The sequence below is a fragment of the Vipera berus genome (assembly GCF_964194415.1).
Source record: "Vipera berus genome assembly, chromosome: 10".
Taxonomy (NCBI): domain Eukaryota; kingdom Metazoa; phylum Chordata; class Lepidosauria; order Squamata; family Viperidae; genus Vipera; species Vipera berus.
Genome location: NC_138213.1, coordinates 1,939,374 through 1,963,696, shown reverse-complemented (window position 1 = coordinate 1,963,696; position 24,323 = coordinate 1,939,374). Strand labels below are relative to the sequence as shown.

Genomic DNA, 24,323 nt, shown 5'->3' with positions numbered 1-24,323 from the left:
TGGGTGCAAAAGGCTTTTGAAATTGGGGGGAGGGGGAATGGGGCAACAGCAAGCCTGGCATTTGAACCCCATTTTGTTCTCTGGCAGGTATGTTTATTAGAACAAACCAGAGGAGGAACAAGAATCATCATAATTCTTTCTTACATCCTGAGTCTACATATCATGCTTGATATTGGATTAATCCATTGCAGGAAACAATGAACTGTATCAATAAATCTAACATTGATGATGTTACCTAGTTTGGGTAACGAAATGTCTGCAAGAAAACATCCAAGCTCAGAGAGCACCAAGGACCCCACAGTTCTCCTCCTCCTCCCACCCCACTCCCTTCTAGCACTGATGATGTTCCCTAGTTGTGTTATGAAATGTCTGCAAGAAAACAATCCAGCTCAGACAGCATCACAACGAAGTGTCAACTGAGGGAAGCAGGGCTGCTTTCCTTTGCAAGTTTCCTGGAAACTCCCTGAGGCAGTTTGTGGTCAGGAGTGGGGAGCAAAGGTCAGCCTATTCCCAGTTAGCAGCCCCTCCACTGCTCAGGGGCACCACGTGCTAGAGAGAGACGGGGCGTCTCTTCCCCTTTTCAACACTGGTGCCCGCTTGGCACCTCTCCCTCTCTTGCTGGCAGGGCCAATGCCAGCCAGGTTGCCCCCCACCCCAGCTTGCCTGCTGCCTGCCATGCAGTGGGGGGAGACAAGACGGGGCGGGGGGGGGAGACACGACCACCGGATCACAAGGCAGGCACGGGGCCCTGTCCAGCAGTGCCAGCTCAGCCGGGCTGGAGGGCAGCCCAGAGCTCAAACAGGGCTCAAAAACGGAGATTATCATTTGACAGGAAAGTGGCAGGGGGAGGGGCTCAGAAGGGGAAGCCCCCCCCCCAGGATAGCAGAAAGTGAGGAAGGAAAAAAGCAAGGAGGGGGAGGAACAGCCACCCCAGGGCCACTTTGTCGGATAGGCCCAGACGTGGCTTCCCTGGAATCCAATGCCCGTAAGATGCCACTTTTGAGGCTGCCACAAAATGTCACCTGGCCCCCAAAGCAAAACCGAAACAAAACAACTCCTCCAAAATCATTTCCTAAACTCTCCTGCTTTCCGGGCAGGTTTTCCAACAAAAAGGCAACACTGTTGAAACTGCAGAGCTACACAGATCTAAGGGACGTTTAAAAAAAAAAAACCAACCAACCAACAGAAGGTTGCAATATTTTTGAAAGGCGGCAGAAGGGCAAGGGAAGGAAGATCAAAACAAACAATCCTGCAAGGCTACATCGACACACACTGCAGAAGTAAACACAGACGGATGCTGCTGCTGAGCTGGACAGGGAAACGTCCGCAGGCAAAATGACTACGCAGCTAAGCAACAACCCCCAAGGATTGCACAGTCCCACAGGTGCTTCTCAAGAGGTGTTGCTTTCCTCAAAAAAAATGTTTCTCTTCTCATCCAAGAAGCTTCCTCAGTTCTCTCGGACGAGAAGCGAAATGTTTTTTTCAAGGAATAAAAACCAAGCAAGTCCAGTCGCCTTTTGGAAAGCGCCTTTGGGACAATCGTGACCTGGAGGATTGAGAAGTTCCAGAGAAAGGGTCTCTGTAATGCAACCCCCCAACTCCAGGTATGTCCTTCCCTTTGAAGACACTTTCTAAACTTACAGACAGAGCAGAAAAGAGCAGCAAAGCCGATCAGAGCGTGGAAAACTCATCTGCAGAAACCCCCACCGGTTCTCAAGGGGGCAGGCAGGGAGAGGCCAACTTGCCTGGGGAGGCAATGCAGAGTGGAGGACGCCCCCACTAAAAAGGCCCCGTCACGTGCCGGGGGGGGGGATTGCCCTACCCAGGAGTTGCACAGGATTTCAGCTGGGCTAATTCTCTACAGGGCTTTGAAAGCGGATCGAAGGAGGCAGCCAAAGGCGCTACAGGGCGTTCTCAATTTGTGATCACAGGTGAGCCCAAAATTTCTGTTGCTAAGCGAGACTGTTGTTAAGTGAGTTTTGCCCCATTTTACGACCTTGATTGCCACACCTGTTAAGTCAATCCGGGCGGTTGTTCAATTAGTCACACGGTTGTTAAATGGATTTGGCTGCCCTGTTGCTTTTGCTTGTCAGAAGGTCCCAAAAGGGGACCCCGGGATGCTGCGGCCGTCACAAGTATGAATCAGTTGCCAAGTGTCTGAATTTTCATCCTGTGACTAGGAGATGCTGCAACAGTCATAAGTGTGAAAAACAGTCACGAGTCATTTTTTTCAGTACCATTTTAACTTTGAACGACCACTAAATGAATGGTTGTTGAGGACTGTCTGTTCTTCTGTGGGGTCCTGGTCAGCCTCTGCTAGCCGAGGTCTCCGGAAGAAGCAGCAACTGCAACCCCTTTAATGCCAACATGGGGCACTACACCCTGGATCACCCCACGGCTTGCCAAGAGAGACGTGGGGGTGGATTATCCTGCCCTGAATTCCGAAGCGGGCTGCCCTTGGTCACTCAGGCAGACGTGCCAAGGACCTTGCCAGCCAAGGACCTTGCCAGCCAAAGCCAAAATGTTTACCCAGAGAACTGGAGGGCAGGGAGTGCCCCCAGCGCCCCATTTCCTCCCATACCCCCAAATCTACGGCTCCTAAAGGTACGCAGCCCTTTAAAAAGTGGGGCCGGGGAGAAGGGATCTCACAACAGGGGCTTCAGGGTTGAGAGTAGCACCGTGCCAAGGACAGGACAGTGGCTGCCTGGCCGCTGGATCTCCGCTTGTCACACCAGGCTGGCGCCCGGCCATCTTGGCACAGAAAAGAGATCTCAAAGCAGCTGGCATGGGGAGGGCTGGCAGCGGCTGAGGAGGTCACTGCTGCCCTCCCACCAACCAGGAGGAGCCAGGCACAAGGACGCTGGCGGTTGCTGTGGCAGCTTGAGGACGTGTTGACGCCAGGCTTGCTGGGCAAACGCTGCCCAAAACACCTGCTAAGGTCGCAGCGCCCCAGGGCTAGTGTTCCCGGAAAGAAAGAGGGCAGGAGGCGGGAGAAGAGGAGGAGGGGAGGCCACAGGCCTTGCAGCCCGCCTGCCCACCCGCCTGGCCCGCCTGCCCGCCCCTTGGCAGCGCAAGGGAGCTGCAGCTGCCCAGAGCAGGTGACAGACCCAGCGGAGCTGACTTGATTAACAGGAAACAGCCAGCCTGCCCAGGCGAAGGTGGCGGGGGGGAGGGAGGAGGGATGGGGGGAAAGCAGGCTGGAGATGTTTGCAACTCCAAGCAAAAGGGCCAGCCTGCTTCGCCAGCCCACCGCCCGGCCAGCAGGCACAATGAGGCGCAAAGCTCAGCCACGGCAGGGAACGTGAGCCTCAAAGAGAAAGGGAGAAAAGAATTAAAGAGGAGAGAGTCAGACTGCAGGGCAAGGAGAGGGGAAGGAAGGGGGTGAAGGCAAGGGAGGTGGGGGCTTCTGAAAGGGGGTCTGCCCAAGAAAAGGGCGAGAGATGGAGGGAGCCCAGAGTTTTTAAAAAAGTAAAATTAAAGAGCCATTTCTTGTTTGAGCAGCTGTTCCCTCCTGGATTGCTAAACCCCCGCCTGCTGGCCGATTTCCCACGGGTGAGGAACGGGGCTCCACACAGTCACCCACCGTGCAGGAGGTTTTTTCGCTCTTGAAAGATGTAAAAAGCACAACTTCACCCATCACACCAAGATGCACGGGCTGAGGGGCAAGCCAGCGTATCTCAGTTTCGGCGAAAGTAAAATGTGTAAGCTTCAACTCTTCCTTGGCTGGGGAATGCTGGGACCTGGAAGTCCACCCATCTTAAAGTTGCAGAGATTGAGAAACACCACACGCCTTATATCGACACCCGAGGTACAAGGTGCAAAGCAGGACACAGCCCGGCCTACCTTCACAGGCTGGGCATGATGGGACTTGCCATCCAACACCTTTGGAAGGGAGTTCTGTTATAGACAAAGCTGCTACTTCAAAGCCCAGCAAAGTCCCAACAGTCAGCAAACCGAGCAGGCCTTCCTCCCTTCTCCAGAAGACATACTACCCAACACACACACACACACACACATACACACACACACACACACACACATACAGAGCGCCTGCATTTGTTGACTTAGGCGCCCATTTGCTTAGGTTTTACAACCACCTTTCAGAATGTTAATTTTTGACTAAGTGCAAATACTGAACAACTGCTCCTGCCCGTAGAGGCCACCTGAGTTGAACAAAGACCTTCCTGCCCCCTCCCTCATTCCCCAGCCAGGTTGGCAAGGACCAGGAGAGCAGAGCCGGGCGTCTCCCAGAATCCCCTCCTGAGATTTGGGTCGCATGGATACTTATGGCATGATAACGCTAAAGTTAAGGTGGCTTTTAAATATCATCCTGTTAGACATGCCAGCTGGGGAATATGGAACAGCTGCAAAGCCAGGTTGTGCCCGGAAACACCTTTGTGGCCCTCAGCACAAGAAGCGTTTTGCAGGTGAGAACTCAATAGGCAGACACAAATGGCTAACTGGTTGTGAGATACTACACAAACTCCATCAAGATGCTTTTTCGGGAGGCAACTGGACTTCCTTTTTTTTCTTTGAAGATGTTTTGCTTCACATCCAAGAAGCTTCTTCAGCTCTGACTGGATGGTGGGGAATGGAAGGATTTATGTAAGGATTTGTATAAGGATTTATATTCATGTATACATTGTCCATAGGGTCGCGATGGGTCGGACACGACTTCGCAACTAACAACAACAACAACAACAACATAAGTCCTTCCATTCCCCACCATCCAGTCAGAGCTGAAGAAGCTTCTGGGATGCGAAGCGAAACGTCTTCAAATTATCCTCCTGGATAAAGCACCTTTGGGACAACCGTGACCTGGATGATGGAGACGTCAAGGAGAAAAGGCAATCAAATCAAGAGAAGGACTGATGGCAGAGAGTCACCAAAGGATTCCCCATTGGGAGTTATTAGCAAGGTTTAAAGTAAACACCAGAGTTTGAGGGTTTGAACACTGTAAGGCGGAGTTTGGAACAGAATTGTGTATAAAGGACAAAGAGGTGATTGTTTAAATGTACAAACTTCTATTGATTATGTTTTGACCATACAGAAGAATAAAGACATCATGTGTGCATGTGGCCACATAAGTGTCAAACGTCCAGGGCTCCGGGACTTGCTGGGAATTGCCAACAGGTAGGATAGAAAGAGTACTAGGACCCCCCCTCCCCCATTATTCAAAAGGTGCAAACTTAGTTCTGGAAATGTGGGTGTCCTAAAACTCCTTGGAGGCCATCATTTTATTTGGCCAATTGAAGGTTTATTTCCCCCCCCTCAAAAAAAATACTTTGCAAGTTTTTAAGATTCCCAAAACTGTTTGCCAAGTAAACCATCCACGTCCCTCAGGTGAGGGCACCTAATGCTTCCGGAGACACTTTGGTCAATGGGGTGGCAGTCCTGGAGGGAGCACCAGACAGTGTGTTTTTAAACCCCCCCCCAAAAAAAAACCCAACCCCAGGCCAATCTTGGAGAGCTGAAACTCTCCCGCCCTCGTGGATGGAGCAAGGAGGCTCTTTAGAGACCTGGAGCAGATTGCGTCAAGTCAAGGGTGCCGTTTGCACAAAGGAAGGCCTTGACGGGTTTACGATCCTCCCTGGAGAACAATAGGCAAAGAGGCACTGCAGATGTGCAAGAACACACTTCCTCTTCCACAACAGGCTGAGCTCACATCCCTCGGCTGTTTGCCGCCTTGCCTGTTCCAACCTGCCTACTGGAACCCTCCCCTTTTCTTAAAGGTAAACAGTTCAGCTCCCGACAACAAGGCAGAACAGCCTCCTTCAGCCTTGACAACTCGAAGACGGGTGGACTTCAACTCCCAGTGCTCCGCAGCTGCCAGGACAACAGTTCAGCCTTTCTCCATACGGCATAGGGTCTCCTGCTTGAGCTGGGGGGCTGGAACGGAAGACCTCCAGGGTCCCTTTCAACCCTGTTATTCTGTGATCCTGTAAGGATCTCCTGCTGGTGGTGGGGGCTGGACTAGAAGGCCTCCAAGGCCCCTTCCAGCTCTATTCTGTTCTAATCCATCTGGCCTGCAACTAATTGCCTCCTGTGTTAAGGCTCTGGCTTCACTTTCAAATCCTAGCCAAGAGCTAGTGGGAGCCTGCTGGAAATCTACAAAGATCTTCTCCACCCGGGGCAGGACCGAAGAAAACCCAAATTATCTGGCCCAGAAGTGCCCACACCTTCACCCTTCCGCCAGAGATAATTCCCTTCGAATCCACAGCTCTTGCGAACCACCCATTAGAGGCAGGCGTCAACGCTTCTTCATCTGCCCCACAATTTCTTGCCATCCAATTAAACTCTGAATTTCCAAGAGCCACGGGCACCCTCTGGGAGTAACCTTTCCAGAGACGCAGGCTCCGGCCGAGGGACGCTATCAAAGCCAGACTTTCAGGGGTGCAAGGCCCAGCAAGGGGGCTTAAAACTCCCGGTCCACTTCCAGCCTCAGTTCTCCTTCCTTGGCCCAAAAACAGCAACTCCTTTCTAACCACCAGCACGAACCCCGTTGCGCTACCAATCCAAGGCTACCCAACGAAGGAAGCACCCCCCGGAGACGGGATGGGAACTTCTCTTGCTTAGCAAAGCAGTCATTAAGGGAGTCACTGATATGACCTTTTGGTCATTCAGTGAACCTGGCTTCCCCCATTTGACTCTGATTGTCGGAAAATCTCGAATGGCAGCCACGGGACACACAGACACGCTGCCGGGGTTGCTGCCACCCCTCGCCAACACACGCTGGTTTTCCAAGCATCCAAATGTCGGTCCTGCGACTGTCGTAAGCGGCAAGGACCTGTACCGGATCAACATTCCCGGGGTTCTTGCAGAGTTCTTGCAGGGTGGGGGCACTTGTAAAAAAATCCCCCCCAAAAAAGCACTGACTAGTCAAGCTGCTAATCCTCATGGCCTCTATCCCAAACCCACCACTCCTAGAAGAAGCAGTCGCAGAAAATAAATGCGCAAATCCCCCTCTTGCCCCCCCACCGCCTCCCCCTCTGAGTCATTAGTGGGGCACTCGGTCATCCTGCAGAGCCCGGCTGAAGAAGAAGTCCTGGACTTGGGAGATTAGCCAGCGGGCTGCGTGTGGGTGGCTGGGAAGGCCAGACAAAGAACCAGAGGATTGCTCTTCCCACAAGGTCACCAGGCCTCAAAGGGAGATAACAAACAGGGAAGGAACAGGGCAGGCGAGGGGGGGAGCTTAAAGGGCCAGGGGGGGTTCATGCAAGAGAAAACTCCTGGCTGGGGGAAGGGATGGCCAGGACAGACCCACAGGGAGATGCCCCTACCCTTGCCCCCTCCCCCCCTCTGCGTCAGAACCAGGCGCTTTCCCTTCAATGCAAGGGCTAAGAAGAGGGAAGGGGCTGACCCCCCCCCCAAAAAAAATGGAGGTAGCCAAACTCCCCTCAAGGGGGGTGGGAAGCTGGCTTTCCTCAATTCCTGTGTCTCCAGCAAGGGCAGATTAAGTGAGGGTTAGGGTCTGCAGAGGTCAAGGAAGAGATGTGGGATGGAGAGGAGTTTTGGGGGTGGGCAGGAACCACCGAGCCCCAAGCCTGGATAAAGCAACTTGGAACAATCTGGGAGGGTCAGGCTTGGCTGCTGAAAGGCCCCCATTCCTCAGTCGTGCGTGCGCGCACACACACACACACACACACACACACACACGCTCTTTGAGGATTAAGAGCATTAAGGCATCCATGAGGGGGTCCTTGCTTACCACACTTACACATACCATGAACACACACACACACACACACACACACACACACAATCATGCAAGGCATTCTCTGAAGCTTCTTGGATGAGAAGAGAAACGTTTTCAAAGGGGCGGGGGGAGGGGAACCAAGAATGTCCAACTGCCTTTTTGGGAGAACCATGACCTGCAGACCTGAGAAGCTCCATAGACATCCATCCATCTGAACGCTGGACAACGGTTGGCCCGGCTGATTGCAGTTATGGAAGCTGTGGGCAGCAGGCAGATGTCTCAGCCCCCACCCTTCTCAGCCCCACCTCCTCTGCACCCCAAGACCCAACACCAGGAACGCACGATGGGACCTTCTAGAGCCCCCCCAAATGCAACAGGTAGCCCTGTGCTCCTCAGAGGGGGACAGTGAACCTCCTCCTCCTCCACTCCCCCCCACACTCTCCTCCTCCTCTTCCTCCTCTCCCCCCCCCTCCTTCCTCTTTCAAGGAATCACCCACAACGAACAGTCTCTCTGGAAAGGCGAAGGCTCCCTTCCCAGGCCGGCCTTGGGAGAGACTCACACATCCCAACGGCCCGATCGTGCTGCTAAGAGAGCGTGGTAGAGCCGTAAAGAGGATTTACGGTTAAATGCAAAGGGCCTTAGCAGCCATAATTTCTCCTCCTCTTGACTTAAATGGATTTTCAACTTCCGAAAAGAGAGGCAGCTGCACGCCGGGAGATAGGTGCCCGGTGAATGCAGGAGGTCAGCGACCACATTAGGCAAAGAAAGGGAGCTTTTCCTGCCACAAGGCAACGGGAGACGCTCAGCAGGGCAGGAAGAGGCTAGTGAGATGGACAGCAGCCTAACCTGGCCAGAGGCCGGACCAGCGTGAAGCTTGCCTGCTTCTGAGAAGGATCTCCGCAAAGAGGACGCGCCCGCCCGTCAGCCAATCGTGACCAAAAACACAATCTCATTTTGCACCCCATGCCCCAGAGGCTGAGAAGGGTGAAAGCCAGGGCGGGGAGACAAAACTGCAATTTTGCACTGCTGCAGTTATAAGAAGACCCTCCTCTTCTCAGTAACCCCTCACTAGCACTGGTGATCTGATCTAGTTTGGTTAATGAAACGTCTGCAAGAAAACAACCCAGGTCAGGGAGCACCAAGAACCCCACAGTCCTCCTCCTCCATCCAAACAGCATTGGAAGAAGAGGGAGGGGGGTCCAGTCTTCCACCTCACCAACCTTAAGGGGGGGGGGGCTGTAGCAGCCTCTCCCTAAGCTCCAGTGCTTCCCACCGGACCCCCTGCAGAAACATCTTAATCAAGTGACAATGGATAAAACCAACATTGCAGCCATGGCCTCTTGCAATGGGTGCCCCTCACGTTCTGGGCCCCACTTGGGGGGGGGTTGGAATTGGCAGGGAGGGTGTCACTCCCCAGGGCCTTCCTATTCAAGATAAAAAGAGAAACTAACTCGGGGCTGCTGACTCACACAATCTGGGCAACGTAATCGGCCCAAAGCTGGGAAGGAGAGACCAGAAGGCCTTTTCCAGCAGAAATCCCCCCTCCCGCCAAGCAGGCAGTGGGGTGGAGGAGCAGAGGCAGAAAACAACCCCCCCCCCCAGGGACTGGGGCCAGGCTCTTTCCCTCCTCCCCAGGGCTGGGGGAGGATTTTTAACAGCATGCCAGAAATTCTGTTGGGACAAGCCACAAAAATTCCTTCTCCGAGTTCAGTGGCCTCGGTGTTCTGGCCCAGGTCTCGCCCCTCCAGAATTACTCCAGGCAAATTAGCCACACTCCAGTCAGGGCAACCTGTAACCTTAGAATGGAGCTGCACATCCCCAGGCCTTTATCAAAGCCACTGTTTGATTTGCAGCCAGCCTCTGTGTGTGTGTGTGTGTGTGTGTGTGTGTGAGAGAGAGAGAGAGAGAGAGTGTGCACCCGCGGCACATACACAGCCAGGAACAAAAGCCCACAGAATCCCGGCACATGCCTCGCACGCACACCGAAGCCCTCCGGGACACCTCCTATGGCACTCACAGACATTTAAAGTGTCTCTTTAAGGTCTGCATCGGCTTAGTACACTGACATGCCTAAACGTGGCATATATATACCCAGTGGCCCGTCTTAATAATGGTACGCTGAATATCATAAAACAAGCAGGGATTACAGAATGCATTAACCAGGGACGTCCAACACTGGCCACCTTAAGACCTGTGGACTTCAGCTCCCAGAATTCCCCAGCCAGCCGTGCTGATTTAACACTTTATGATTTAACAGTTCGTGATTTACCAGTTGAAACTTCTGAATTTTGCAAGTCCGGCTTTCCACCATCGTTCCCGCAAATCACTTTGAGGGTATCTGATGGTGGCAACATTTCCCCCCTTATTGGATGATTCCTGGCTACCTGGGACAAACTCAGCTCTACCCCTACAAGCAGAGCTGCAAGCTCCGTTTAAAGAGGCAGAAAATACAGTACGGGCTGAGAATGCGAAAAGGGACCTGGCCTGGCCAGGATGGGGCCAGTTTTCCAAGCCGGTGTTTTGAAAAGTGGGGCAAGAGGGGAAGGGAACCGCACCATTGTACAAATGTCTGTTTGCACAATGCACACATGAATACTGCATCCAGTTTTGGTCACCACATTATAAAACAATCGTTGAGATTTGGAAAGAGTGCAGAGAAGAGCAACTAAGATGAGACTAAAACGTATGAAGAATTGTTGCAGGAACAATTGTTGTTGTGACTAGTGTAGGGAAAAGAAGGACTAAGGGACACATGGTAACAGTGTTCCAATATTTGGGGGGCTGCCACAAAGAGGGGGTCAATCTATTCTCCAAAGCACCAAAAGACAAGGCAAGAAGCGACGGATGGAAATTAATCAAGGAGAGAAGCAACCTGGAACTAAGGAGAACTTTCCTAAAAGTGAGAACAATTAATCAGTGGAACTGCTCGCCTCCCGAAGTGGTGGCTGCTCCGTCACTGGAGGTTTTTAAGAAGAGACTGGACAGCCACTTGTCTGGAAAGGCATAGGGTCTCCTGCTTGGGCAGGGGGTTGGACTAGAAGACCTCCAAGGTCTCTTCCAATTCTGTTATTCTATTCATGTCTTGTTACAGGTAGGTTTGTTGTGAATACACATCTCGGCTTTGGGAATTAGTTTGCTTTGGGGAAGTTCAGAGCCCCATCATTTCTTGTTAGAAGACCTCCAAGGTCCCTTCCAACTCTTATTATTCTGCCTTCCATATTCCTGTTTGCAACCATTGGTCACCGTTTGGCTCTCGGCAGTCAGAAAGACTACTGGGAGAAAGGCCAGGGGGTCTTCCCTCCCACCCCTTTCTGTGCTGCACAGGCTTTTATTTAAAATCTCTTGTCAAAGGCTGTTTCAGGCGGCTTGTCTCCCGGCCCAGTCAGCCCCTCTCCAGCTGGCGCGAGGCCCTTGACAAGCTTCATCAGCAAAGCCAACTTGATGCTGGCCATCCTGACTGCAATTTCCTGCCAACGAATCAGAGTTTCTCTTGTTCTTCTTTGTGCAGGTCCTGCTTTTCCCTACATTTTGGCCAGTTCCGCCGCACGCCGTTTCTGGATGTCGCTCGACACTCCGTTCCCTGCCAACCTCAAGAGTCTGGTCGGCTTGCCAACTTCGGTTCCGCACAAGTCCGCCACGCCTGCGCCCCGGAAAGATTGCACCGGTGGGGTTACTTTCAAAAAGAGGCAGATCCTGTCCAAAGGGCACGCGCAAAAGTAGGACTGGCTACTTTGGATGCAGCCACCCATGTCACAACTCTGCATGGGCTTGCGGGTTTCCCAAACTGTCCCCAGTCGATTGTGCTCTTGAAAAGTGTTGAGATTCAAGTTCGCCTCTTCTCTGTCTGTGTGCTCCCTCCATGTTTGTAACATTTTTAAAGGAACGAGAGGTGATGCCAAGGGTTAGTGTACACTGGGTAAAATCCTCACACTTTGCAGCTCTTCTCCAACTGCAGATCAGGGAGTAACATCCTGGCCTGGGCAACTGTACTGGAGGTTTTCAAAAACAGACCTGGCAAACATTTATCTGGGATGGTATGGGATCTCCTGCCTTGAGCAGGTGGTTGGACTATAATTGAGCCTGCAATTATGGTCATAAGCCATGGTGTCTGTTAAGCAGGTCATCAAGTGAGCATGCCCAATTTTTTTTACCCTGCAGTCACTAAGCAAACCCTGGGTTTGCAATGGAAATCAGAAATAAATGCCGGTTTCCATCAACAAACGTCATAAATTATGGTCACGTGACTGTGGGATGCTGCAACAGCACAAATGCAGGTTGGATGCTGCAACCGAAGTGCAGTCTTGTGATCTTGGGGTGTGTGTGTGTGTGTGTGTGTGTGTATGTGTGTTTGTGTGTGTGTGTGTGTGTGTACACGTGTGTTTTGGCCATCAGAACTTCGAATATGCGCTGTTAAGTATCTTTTAAGGGTCCATCGTAAGTCGAGGTATATACATACATACATATTCAACTAGTCCTTGACTTACAACAATTTGTTCAGTGACCGTTCGAAGTGACCATTCGGCACTGAAGAAAGCGACTTACGGCTCTTTTTCACAGTTACGACCGTTGCAGCATCCCTGGGGTCACGTGATCAAAATTCAGATGCTTGGCAACTGGTTCATATTTACGATGGTCACAGCATCCCGGGGTGTGTGTGTGTGTGTGTGTGTGTGTGTGTGTGTGTGTGTGTGAGTGAGTGACACGTGATCCCCTTTTGGGAACTTCTGATGAGCAAAGTCAATGCGGAAGCCAGATTTACTTAACAACTGTGTGACCCGCTTAACAACAGCAATGCTTCATTTCACAATGGTGGCAAGAAACAGCGCAACGCTCTCTGAACAGCCATTTTGCTTGCTTGCTTGCTTAGCAGCAGAAATTTGGGGCTCCATTGTGATCGCAAGTTGAGGGCCCCCGGTATTATTTACCTTGCTCACTCCCACAAATTCCGGAGAGCTCACAAACACAAAGGCGAAACCCCAGGCGCTGTTCATAAACCTGGGGAAGCTTTACGGTCCGGTTCTGAACTCTGCTGACCGCTGACCTGATTCCAGACGATTTCCACAACCACCCTATTCCCCGAGTCCGGCCATTCGGCCGCCCTGATGCCCAGCAGGGTGTGAACTGGGACACAGTAATGGCTCCTCACCCATCCAGCCTGGAGCAGCCTCTGCCTGTCAGCCCCACCCGGTGAGGTAGGTGTCCGGTCTTGCTGCTCGACAGGCAGCGACGCAACTGGGCCAAACGCCTTCCCAGGCAAAGCCCTTGAGCTGACTCAGGAGGGGTGCTCACCTGCGCCGAAAGGAGTCGGGTTTGGGCCCTTCGCACAACTGCACCCTGGGACCACAATCAAGCCCAACATTCACGTTGGGAAGCGAGAAGTTCCTCAGGCAGGTTTTGCCCCGTTTCACAACTTCCCCTGCCGTAGCAGTTAAGGGAATCGCTGCAGGGGGTCAGGGTTAGTCACACGGTCGTTAAACTAATCTGGCTTGCCCCGTCGACTTGGCTTGCCAGAAGGTCGCAAAGGGGGATCACGTGAAACTGGGAGTCTCTACGACTGTCATAAAGGTGAGTCAGTTGTCAAGCCTGTGCATGTAAACCACGTGACCCTGGGGAGGCGGCAATGGGTGTTAAGTGTGTGGAAAATGGTCAGAAGTCACTTTTGTCAGTGCCATTGTAACTGAGAAATGGTCGCTAAACAAACTGTTGTAAGTGGAGGATTACCTGTATTGCAAAGGGAAGCCTGGGAAAAGCCAGAGGAGATTCAAGCAGGAAAATGGAAAAGGCTGCCTTTGACTCGGCCCCCGAACTTCAACTGGAAACCGCTGGAGCGTTGGCGAATTCAATTCCACCCGGAGCATCAAAGGCTGCCACCCATCCTCTGGAGTTGAAGATTTATTTCTCTGTTTCGATAATTTAGGGAACCACCCATCTCCCATGCCCACACATCCCGAGAACTGGCAGCAGAAGGCCAGAAGGAGTCTGGTTGGGCACACACATTGCATTAAGCCATAAATCAGGGTTTGCTAACCACAATGACAGTGTTCAAATACCACACTCAGCTGTAATCCAAGAAACAGGGTGTGGAACCAACCACGTTTACTCTCCTAATTCAAGGACAGCAGAGATGCAACTCTCACCATTACGGCTGCTGCGATGCAGTGCACGAAAGGCTGGTAAGCATTTTTAACCAAGGTTTGTGGAGGAAGCATAACCACAGGGTTTGCATCCATGTGGTAATACATCAGCCACGTCTTACGATACACCCGATCTGGATTAACCAATTCTGATACCCTCAAACCCATCTGATCAGGGTTAAACTGCTGCTTTGAGAACTTCCATCGTCTTCAAAAGTGATCCTTTGGGCCAACTTGCTTTCTTTCACAACATCAAGGCCACCTACAAGTAGAAGGCCACCAAAGTCATCTTGGCTTCTACAAGACCCCAAAGCCTGTTTGACTGTCAGAAACATGCCACAATTAATAACTGAACTCTATTTTATGCTGCTATAACAACAGAATCTTGAAAACTTGATAGCGTTCCTCTTAAACAGAAGACAGTCAAGACGGAAATCTTGGCTTGCTTTCTGACACTTTCCCCATTTCCTGGGTCATGTTTTACTAACAATCACTACATATTTTCTTCAAGGTCATTTTTGTACATTTCTCCATCAACACTGGACAATAAGGGGACCACAACTCCCTAGCCACCTGCCGTGGACCATCAACAGTCCACCAACGCAGCAACCTCACTGCTTCCTTAAGAATTGTTGAGCATCTAAAACATATGAAGAATGTTATTTGCAAGGCTATATGCAAGAATTGAGTATTTCTAGTCTAGTGGAAAGAAGAATTGTGGGTGACTTGATAGCAGTGTTCCAATATTTGAGGGGCTGCCGCACAGAAGAGGGGGGGGTCAAGCTATTTTCCAAAGCACCAGAAGGCAGGAAAAGACGTGACAGATGGAAACTCATCAAGGAGAGAAGCAACCTAGAACTAAGGACAATGTGAACAATTAACCAGTGGAACCGCTTCCCTCTAGAAGTTGAATTTGTACTTCATCACTGGAGGCTTTTAGAAAGAGACTGGATCTCCACTTCTCTGGAATGGAAAAGGGCTTCCTGCTTGAGCAAGGGGTTAGACTAGAAGACCTCCAAGGTCCCTTTCGATTCTGTTATTCTGTTACTGCTGCCATTTTTGCATATGCTGGTAAGGCTACATATGGCCCTACTAATTCCCCTCCCTAATCCTCTTTAAGATATCCCCTCCCCCCTTTTTTGGGTAAAGCTTTTTCTTCTTTCGGAGCCAATTATAAAACTCAGTTACAAAAAGAATACATTAGATTATGAAAGAAATGACGGAAAGCCGTTCAGCACGATCTACTTTATACGTCTTTAGGGCAACTCTTTATATCAAAAAGCAGAACAGGACCCAATTTTTGGAGGGAAGGAGGGTGAGCAAGCAAAAAGAATGATTGCTTTCAAAATTGGGCTGGATGGGGCCAAGAGGACAAAATATTCCTGGGAAACTGCTTATGGGAAAGAAGGTCTGGAAATGAACTTCTTAAACTAGTCTGTTTCTCAACTTTAGCAACTTTAAGCGAGGTGGACTTCAACTCCCAGAATGCCCCAGCCAGCCACAGCTGGGAATTCTGGGAGTTGAAGTCCACCTCTCTTAAAGCGGCCAAGGTTGAGAAACTCTGTTCTAAGCCTAGCCTAGTTACCTGATCCAAAGTGGAGAATATACAGCAAGCCCTGAGCTTCACAATACACACCAACAAAGAAAACGCAAAGCTTCTTGCACTACTCAACAGAAAACAGCTCTGCAGCTTTTCTCTCCTTTTTTATACCTTCCTGTTGGCATTTTAAGTTTCATTTATTTCCTTTTTTGATAGAATGTGCTGGAGGGGTGCTTTTAAACCCGCTTTAACTGCGTGTGTTCTCGCTCGCCTTGTAAACCAGCTTGGGCACGCTTGGAAGGGAAGAGGCAAAAAATGGAAAAAAAAACGAACTTTGAATACTATTCTGTAACCAGTATTTCCCCCCCCTTCAGCCATTCGCCTTTTAAATTCCCAAAACTGAAGCCACTTTAAAACCCGTTGCCAGAATCCGCTCACTACACGTGTTAAAGAAGACCGACTATGATCTACGACTTGTCCAATCCAGCAAGATTAATGCAGAAAAACCGCGATTCCCTTATTATAGGATTCTTTCATAGTTCACAAAGAGACTCGAGTCTCTTCCGAGTTGACCGTGAAAACGCGCGTGGAGGAAAACGCTGCGCCAGACGAGCGCATTCAAGCTGGGGAGGGGGGGTCTTCTCCCCCCCCTGCGCCGCAGAGATCAGCAACTGGAAGCCCCGCAAGCGAGACAGGACGCCGCAGGATCGCTCGCCACTGCGAGGCAGCGCTGCCCATTCATCCCGTGGCTGGGAAGTCCCCGGGCGGGCAGACGCGCCAGAGGTTTCCAGGTAGGGGGGCGGATTTCCTGGCGGGGGGGGCGAGCAAAGCGGTCAAGAGACAGATGCGCGTCCGGGCCGGAGAGCGCGGCGCTTCTCACGAGCCCCCTTCCGGGCTCAGCAAGCGCCCCTTCGCGGGCTCTCTCCTTTGCGAGCGCCGCGACTCCCTTTCCCAAGCCGGGATGCCGACCCCCAAGCGGGACGCCCCTTCCCCAAGCCAAAAGCGGCTCCGACGCGCTGCTTCTTCTGGGCAGCCGGCCAGCATCCCCGGCCGCTTTCCAAGCCGCCCACGCCAGGCGTGGTGGTGGTGGGGGGAAGCCAGCGCCTCTGAGCACGTACAGAGAGCCCCCCCTCCGGGTGACGTCAGCCTGCCCTCCCCTCGCCCCCTTCCCTCCACACACCCCTTCGTCCTCCTCCTCCTCCTCCGGTTCGGGAAAGTCGCTCCCGGACCCTTCTGGGCTCGCCCAGCTTCGGGAGCCCCGGCAGGGCAGATCAGCGCGCCCTCCCCGCCCGCCCGCCCCCCTCCACTCACCCAGGCCGGGGGTCCGGGCGGCCCAGCGGGGGCTCCTCCGCTCCTCCATGGCCGGCGCAACTTCCCCGAGCGCGCCCCGGGCGGAGCGGCAGGGCGCACGGCAGCCCTCTCGGCCTCGCTGCTGGCGGCTGCCTGGCCCGCCCGCCCCACTTCCTGCTTCTGGCGCTGCTGCTGCTGCCGCCGCTGCCGCTGCCTCCCTTCCCCCGCCCGCCGCGGGGCCCGGCCCGAGCCAGCCCAGCTGCTCCTGTTCCGCCAGGAGCTGCGCCGCCGCCGCCGCCGCCGCCGGGTGACTCACCGGCTCCAACCGGGCCGCGGGGGCCTGGCCGCCTCCCGCCCCGGGAAGAGCCGGGCACGCAGGGGAGGGGAGGGAGGGGAGGGAGGGGGATCCCCACGCGGGAGGGAGGGGAGGCTCTCGCCCTGGGAAGGCAGCCCCGAGACCCGTCGCCAGTGGCCAGGAGGAACGGTGCGCTGGGCAGGCAGACTGGCAGACGCCGGCCAGTCTCTCTCTCTCTCTCTTTGGGGGGGGGAGTGGGGAGCCGCAGCCGGGGCGAAGCAGCGCTCTGCACCGGCTCAGGAAAGCGCTCCGCATGCCCTCGCCCCCCCCCCCCGCCCGGCCAGGCAGCTTGGAAACTCCAGCGCAGCTCAGTTGTGCCCAGCGACAGGCGCATCGGCCCCGAAAGATGGTCCACGGCTGGGCCGGCACATGGCGCACGGCTAAGCTGGGTCGTGCCAGCCCAGACCTCGCTGGCGCTCAGAGCCGCTGCTGGCACAACCACGATCCGCTCAAGAAGCTCCCCCGTGCTGAAACCCGGGTTTATGGTCTGCGACAACTGGGTTGAAAGGGCAAAACCCCAAAGGAACACAGACGAACGAGGGTGATGGGTGAAGCCAGCAAGCAAATTTCAGCTGAGGGGGTGGGAGGCATTTCCTGGAAACCCCACACCCCCCTTCCAAAGAGGAGCTGACTTTGGAAGCTCCCCCCAAACTTTAAATCAGAAGCGGGGCGAGGAGAGAGAAAAAAAGGATCTGGGTCTCTGCAAATTCGGATTATTTTTTTTAAACAGGCCCCTAGGAAACCCCTATAAAAGCAGCTCCCCCGCCCCCCAAATAGCTGGAGGACATTTCGACAAAGAGGGACTTTAGTCAGATCAGCCTAGCAGCAGGGTGTCCACACAGATAAGCAGTCCTGGGGGGGGGGGACTGGGAGGGAGGGGTCCCAGCTTTGCATTTTGGCAAACTTTGCTGGATTGTTTACTCAGTGCGCCTGGGCGCCCTCTGGTGGCAGCGCTGAACATTGTAATGCCACTCAGGACTCGGAGAAAGGGGCTGGACAGCAGCTTTTGTTGTGTCCCCCCCCCAAAAAAAAGCTGGTATTCCCCAGATGTTGTGGGAAAATGTTGAGGAAACCACATGGGGGAGGGGAAGCTGGGGCTGAGATGGTATTAAAATAAAGCCGAGAAGCCCCATAGAAACTGTCCCTAAAGTCCCATAGAAAGTCTCCCTAATACAGGTAGTCCTCAATTTACAACAGTCACGTTTAGTGACCATTCAGTTACAACGGCACTGAGGAAAGCGACGTATGGCTGTCTTACCCGCTTATGACCATTGCAGCATTCCCCCCCCCATGGTCACGTGCTTAAAATTCAGATGCTTGACAACGGATTCATCTTTATGATGGTTGCCGTGTCCTGGGAGGGGGGGTCACGTGATCCCCTTTTGCAACCTTCCGACCAGCAGACTCAAGGGGGAAGCCGGATTCACTTAACAACCGTGTGGCTAATTTAACAACTGCAGGGATTTGCTGAACAACCGGGGTGAGGAAAAGTCTTAAAACGGGACAAAACTGACTTAGCAAATTTCTCGCTTAGCAACATAAAATCTGGGCTTAACTGTGGTCGTAAAGCGAGGACCGCCTGTAACGCCAAGAAGCCCCACAGAAGGTCTCTCTAGTGCGGGCTGCCTGGGGAATTCTGGGAGTCCGCCCGTCTTAAAGGTGCTGAAGTGGAAAAAAACTCTGCCCTAATATCTTGGAGAAGGCGGCCTGGATCCTGCCCACGGTTAACTTTGTACCTTGGCAAATGGTGAGATCTCCAGAGAGGTTAAAAATGGAAATGTAAAAGAGAAGGGCGCCTTTATTCCTTTCTCCTAACACCCCCAAAATCATTAGCTCTGTTTGTGCCAAGACAGAGGGAGGGGGGGAGCAAATATGCTTTTTTCTTTCTTTTTTTTTAAGGAATCCCTGGCCTGCAAATTTGGGAGCTGAATCCTATGCGGCAAAATTACAGAGCAGAGAGCTTTCTCCGGCGGGGCGGGGGGGGGCGGGGGAACCTTAAAGTACACATTTTCCCACTGCTCCAGATCACCAGAGGAGCCTCTGTTTCAGACGTCAGCAGTTTTGTTTTCAGCCGGGACAGAAACAGAGATTTGGGGTGGGGGTGGGGAGAGGAAGGGGTGCAGGGCTCACCCAGAACCCCCCCCCCTCCAGCCACTGCACCCGGCCAGTTGCCCTGCAGGCAGAGAGGCCGGGCAAACCCAGATGCCCCCGGGTGAACTGCAGGGCTGGCTGGGTGACGCGAAGTCGGGCAATGCGGCCGGCTGAGAAAAACTGGAGTGAAGGTCGCTCTGGGAAATGAGTGTGATGAGAAGGCGGGGGCAGAATCCTTGCTCCCGGAGGGAGGCGGGGGAATAAAAAGAAAATATTTTCTGGAAAAGCGCCGGCTACTGTTGTTTTGTGTTTGTTGGTCTTGAACTTCCTGCAGAAAGCCTAGCCCTTCTGCTGCAAGAGGCCAGCGCAGAAGCTCTCCGGGGACCCCGCCGTCCATCTGGGGGTCTTCCTCCAAGGATTATGGATGCTTCCAGGCAAGAATCTGATTGCGCAACGGGTGGCTTCATTCACAGAATTTTAAGGGGGGAGGGGGGGAGAAAAGATCCAGAAGAATTTTCCCTTTGCAGATTTCCTGTGCCATCCCCGGCTTCTCTTGCAACATTTTCCCACAAAGTGGAGGGGGGGAGGGGGGGAGAAGAGGAATAAGGCTAGCCGTTGTGCATATGCAGGCAGTCCTCAACTTACGGCTGCAACTGGGCCCAAAGTTTACGTTGCTAAGCAAGACTGTTTTGCCCCATTTTATGACCTTTCTCGCCACTGTTGTGAAGTGAATCACTGCAGTCCTTAAGTCAGGGACCCAGCGGATCTGGCTTCCCCTTTGACTTTGCCTGTCAGAAGGTCGCAAAAGGGGATCATGTGACCCCGGGGAGATTGCGAACGTCATAAATAGAAGTCGGTTGGCAAGCGCCCAAATTCTGATCATGGGACCGCGGGGGTGTTGCGACAGTTGTAATGCGAGGATTGTGGTAAGTATCTTTTTTCAGGGCCAGCTTTGAACGGTCACTAAACAAGTAAGCCGAGGACTTCCTGTCTCTCGTGGTATCCTTAATGGTCTGAGTGGCAAAGACTTGGATTTGAGCCAAGCGGCTGCAGGAATGAAGTTTCCTGGAGGCAAACACATTCACACGTGCAGGGGACTGATCCGTCTCCATCGATGCCCAACCCCCTTAAGCCATCTCTTCCCATCTCCTGCTTCCCCACTCGCATGGCCCGGACCAAAGCTCCCATCATCCCCAGACATCACGACCACATGCAAAATTAAAAGTTGTGCTTCGACGCTGCCTGGACGGGGCATCACGTTGCAGGAGGATTTACACAAGTTGGGGATCTTTCCTGGGCATGAAAAGGGCACTGAGATTATCCCACCCCCGTCATCAAGTGAGGAACAGCTCCAGACTGACATCCTGAGTGAAAAGAGTCCTTCACATTTGCCCCTTTTATATCTCTTTTCCCCCCCAACACCATTAGAAGCAAGGCCACCCCACTTTTCCAATCTGGACGCTGAGCCATCTCTGCACTGCATGCAGTGGGCAAGATCTGTTCTCCCACCTAGCATATTTCTCACTGGTGTACATGCACACAAACTTACATGGACACCCTCACCTCCCACATAAACACACACACACACACACTCTGGTGCAGCAATCAACACAGCACTTACTTGTAGCTGGTGGGGCTGCTTCATCCACATTCGAGGTGGCCCTGCGGTCCAGCCTGGCTCCGTTTCCCACAGCCGTGCCCTCTGCGGTGCCTGGAGGACGCTGGGCCGTCTCGTCTGCCACCTCCGGATTTGCAGAAGATGCCTCTGAAGGCAGAAGGGGTGCCTAGATCAAAGGAAGGGAGAGAGAAAGAGGTCAGAGGGCATCATCTGGACCTTAGAGCAGAGGTCCCCAACCTTGGCAACTTTAAGACCTGTGGACTTCGGCTCCCAGAATTCCCCAGCCAGCATGGGTAGATGATTTTTTCCCCCTGCAGTTGGAGGTGGGAACAGGAAGATGACCCCCCTCAGATACAGAGGCTGGAGCTCCTTCCAGCTTGACATGGACCAGAGGCAAACATCACCTGGATCCCTGCTCACTTAAGCATCATTCATCATTCCCTGTCCGAGGTGACAAGTCGTGGGAAACCAAAACTAAACCAGCTACACACCCTACTTGGAGGACTACATATGAACCAGGCCAAGTTCTCAGATGCCATGGAGAACTTCCACCAGGCCACATCTGTAAGCCAAATCTTTGTGCTATGTAGGGCCTACTGTGTTTTGGAGACACATGACGTGGAACCGGCATGAAGTCCCCGAATTGTCAAAGGAGATAACTGTGAGCAGTACGAGATTAGCAAGCCCAACTGAAGAAGTTAAACTGTGTCTCCAGAGACTTTTCACAAGCATCTTTCTAATGGGCAAGTCCAGGAACCCTCCCCAAAGACCCCTAAACTCAGAAGGAGACAACACCGCTGTGCAACCGGACCCAGGGTGGTCTTCTGTTCCAACTCTTCTGCTCAACACCTCCCAGCTTAGACCTCTACAAGTAGGATCACCTCGAAGCCTCCTCAGCTCTTTGGTGAGAACTCCCAAGTGCTGACCCACATCACTTCCAGGATCAAAGGGACCAAGGTGTTCCAGGCCAGGTGAACACAATAAACAAAGGTGTGGCCTTCCCAGCTAGTCTTTGTTTCACCTTTCAAAACCACCATGAGTTTGACACAGGTGTCCTTCCCTTCTTTCCAGCAGGAGTTCAGTTGTGTGGGTGTGAACGTGTGCCCACACACGTGGAAAGGTTGGCATTTCACACAGGTACGGCAAACTGAACCTACCCATTTTATTATTTATTTCCTAATCAGTACCAATAAGTATTGGAGGAGGTGACTGTATTAAGTCATCATCTTAATAAACCCTTAGATATGTTGTCCTTCCTTTCCCCTGGGCCATTTCTTCTTCAGCCTTGGCTACTTTCAGAGGTGTGGACTTCAACTCCCAGGATCCCCCTGTTGGATGGGGGATTCTGGGGGTTCAAGTCCACGCCTCTGAAAGTAGCCAAATTTGAAAAACCTTCTTCCTACTACGACTGCTCAGCACTACTACTCAGAACAACTCTGAAAATGTCGCCGTCTGAACGCTACCACTGCACAAAATGGATCTCACCTTGGTCTCCTCCAGGTGAGCTCCTTGTGGCTTCATTTTTAAAAAGGACAGAACAACCAGCCCCCTCCATCACTTCTCAGAGAGTGCAAAGTCAGCGGAGGGCAAAAATCTCACCTCCTTGGAGATTTGAACTCCGGCCCTCTCTCTCTCTCTCTCTCTCTCTCAATGGCCCAGATTTAATCACGCAAATGCGTGGCCAGGGATTTCAGAAGCCTGGCTTAGATCGGCCGATGGCTCTTTCTCATTTCTTTGATTCTGCCCCCCCCAATCCCCAATCAGTGACCAAACCTGGCATTTTCACCACTGTTATTGTAGTTCTGGATTACACAATGCCCGGATTTTCATAGTAAAAGGGTGTGTCTTGCAAAAGAAACAAACAAACACGGAGCTCAGCGTCTGCCTTTGCCTGCCTCCCCTTCTTCCCGAAAGGCAATCCAGAGATAACAAACCCAGCGAGCTTTTCCTATATAAGGCAGGACCCGCATGCGAAACCTGTCAGTTGTGGGGTGACAAGGCAAGCAGGAGGAGATGAAAGGGAAACTGGCTCCCTGTCTCTTCGCCCAGCGTTTTGATTTACGACAGCACAGCCCTCTCTGGTTGATAAATAGAAAAGGGTGGGGGTTTTTTTAATGGCTGATCCAGGTTTTTTTTTTAAGGATTAGTCCTCTAAAGCCAGAGCCGCTAAATAAGATGGATGCTTTGCACTGAACGCGGCCGCGGCTGCCGTTGCCACAAAGCTCTTAGGTTCAATGAGACTCGCAGGCACGCAAAAGCATATAAATCCACCGTTTGCTTCCTGCAATGGCTTAATTTATGGGCTCCATATGGTAATACCTCTCCTGCTTAAAAAAAAAAAAGACCAAACACCCAGCCCTCCACGGATCCCGCAACCTTCAGCATGGCTCTGCCGCCTCCCCAGCAAGCAAGAGGCCACCTGGGGAGGGCCCAGAGGGGAACGGGGGAGGGGGCTGGCTTCCCTACCGGAAAGAGGAGGGGGTGAAACCAGGGCCAAAGAGCACCCCAGATCACGACAGAAAAAAGATGCTGAGACTCTAGAAGGAGCGCAGAGAAGAGCAACAAAGATGATTAGGGGTCTGGAGGCTAAAATATACGAAGGTTGCAGGAATTGGGTAGGTCTAATCCAGGGGTAGGCAACCTTGGCTCTTTTACGGCTCGTGGACTTCAACTCCCAGAATTCCTCAGCCAGCACGGCTCAGCTTGGATACCTCTCCCTTTCCCCTCAGCATGGCTGGCTCAGGAATTCTGGGAGTTGAAGTCCACCAGTCATAAAACAGGCAAGGTTGCCTACCCCTGGTCTAGTCTAATGAAAAGAAGGACTAGGGGAGACATGACAGTAGGGTCCCAATATTTGAGGGGATGCCACAAAGAGGAGGGGGTCAACCTGTTTTCCAAAAAGCACCTGAAGGCAGGACAAGAAGCAAGGGATGGAAACTAACCAAGGAGAAGGCCAACCTAGAACTATTGAGAAATTTCCTGCCAGTGAGGATAATTAACTGGTGGAACAACTTGCCTCCAGAAGTTGTAGGTGCCCCAACATCATGGCTTTGGGCAACGGGAAAAAGATTCACGATTAGAGAACTGTAGAGCAAGTGGTTCCTTGGAGAACATCTCTGGATCTCCATTGTGCTGAAGCAAACACTAGTCTTCTCTTCATGTCACAGCATCACAGAATGGAAGGTACCTTGAAGGTCATCTGGTCTACCCCCATTCCCACTGCAGGAATGCAGCACTTGAGTAACCCTGGTCAGATGTCCTCCCTCACACTCCAAGCAGCTCCAGCTTCATGTCCGCGTCTAACCACAATGCTGAACTGCATCATAGGACATCACAAACACACACACACACACACACACACAGTCCGTTCTTGCAAAATGGTGCCCTTGTCACCTGCCCCCACTTTCCCATCACCAGAAATGTCTGTAAAGAATTTCAGGCCATCAAAACATCTCAAACCAAGGAGACCCACCTTTGATTCCGATCAAGCTGGGATTATTTAATTCCAAAGACACAATCCAGGCGTGGTGCTAAGCCACAGCGTGCCTTGCTTTTAGCTAAAAGTGTAAGATATGAACCAAAGCCCAAGAATTACAAC

At 52.4% G+C, this 24,323-nt stretch overlaps 1 protein-coding gene and 1 long non-coding RNA gene across 5 annotated transcripts in view; one reads left to right on the top strand and one right to left on the bottom strand.

Annotated features, from left to right (window-relative positions):
- GSE1 (Gse1 coiled-coil protein) overlaps positions 1 to 20,794 on the bottom strand; it is a 175,333-nt gene extending 154,539 nt beyond the window's left edge. Inside the window, exon 1 of one of the 3 annotated variants that reach the window (XM_081336125.1) lies at positions 20,729 to 20,794. Coding sequence is in view for 2 of the 3 variants with exons in the window: in XM_081336126.1 (XP_081192252.1) it covers positions 16,683 to 16,731 (49 nt within the window). In the remaining variant the exon portion in view is untranslated. Of the gene's footprint in view, positions 1 to 16,682; positions 16,859 to 20,728 lie in introns of those variants that run through there. The other 2 variants (XM_081336126.1, XM_081336130.1) reach the window with 2 other exon arrangements.
- On the top strand, positions 1,300 to 5,074 carry LOC308672886. Of its 2 annotated transcripts, none has more exons than XR_014027533.1 (3): positions 1,300 to 1,604; positions 1,865 to 1,931; positions 4,653 to 5,074. It is a non-coding gene; the product is annotated as an uncharacterized lncRNA (long non-coding RNA). The 2 variants fall into 2 exon arrangements; XR_014027534.1 differs by lacking the exon at positions 1,300 to 1,604 and adding an exon at positions 3,502 to 3,701 and having other exon boundaries at positions 1,735 to 1,931.
- Positions 20,795 to 24,323: the final 3,529 nt, after the last annotated feature.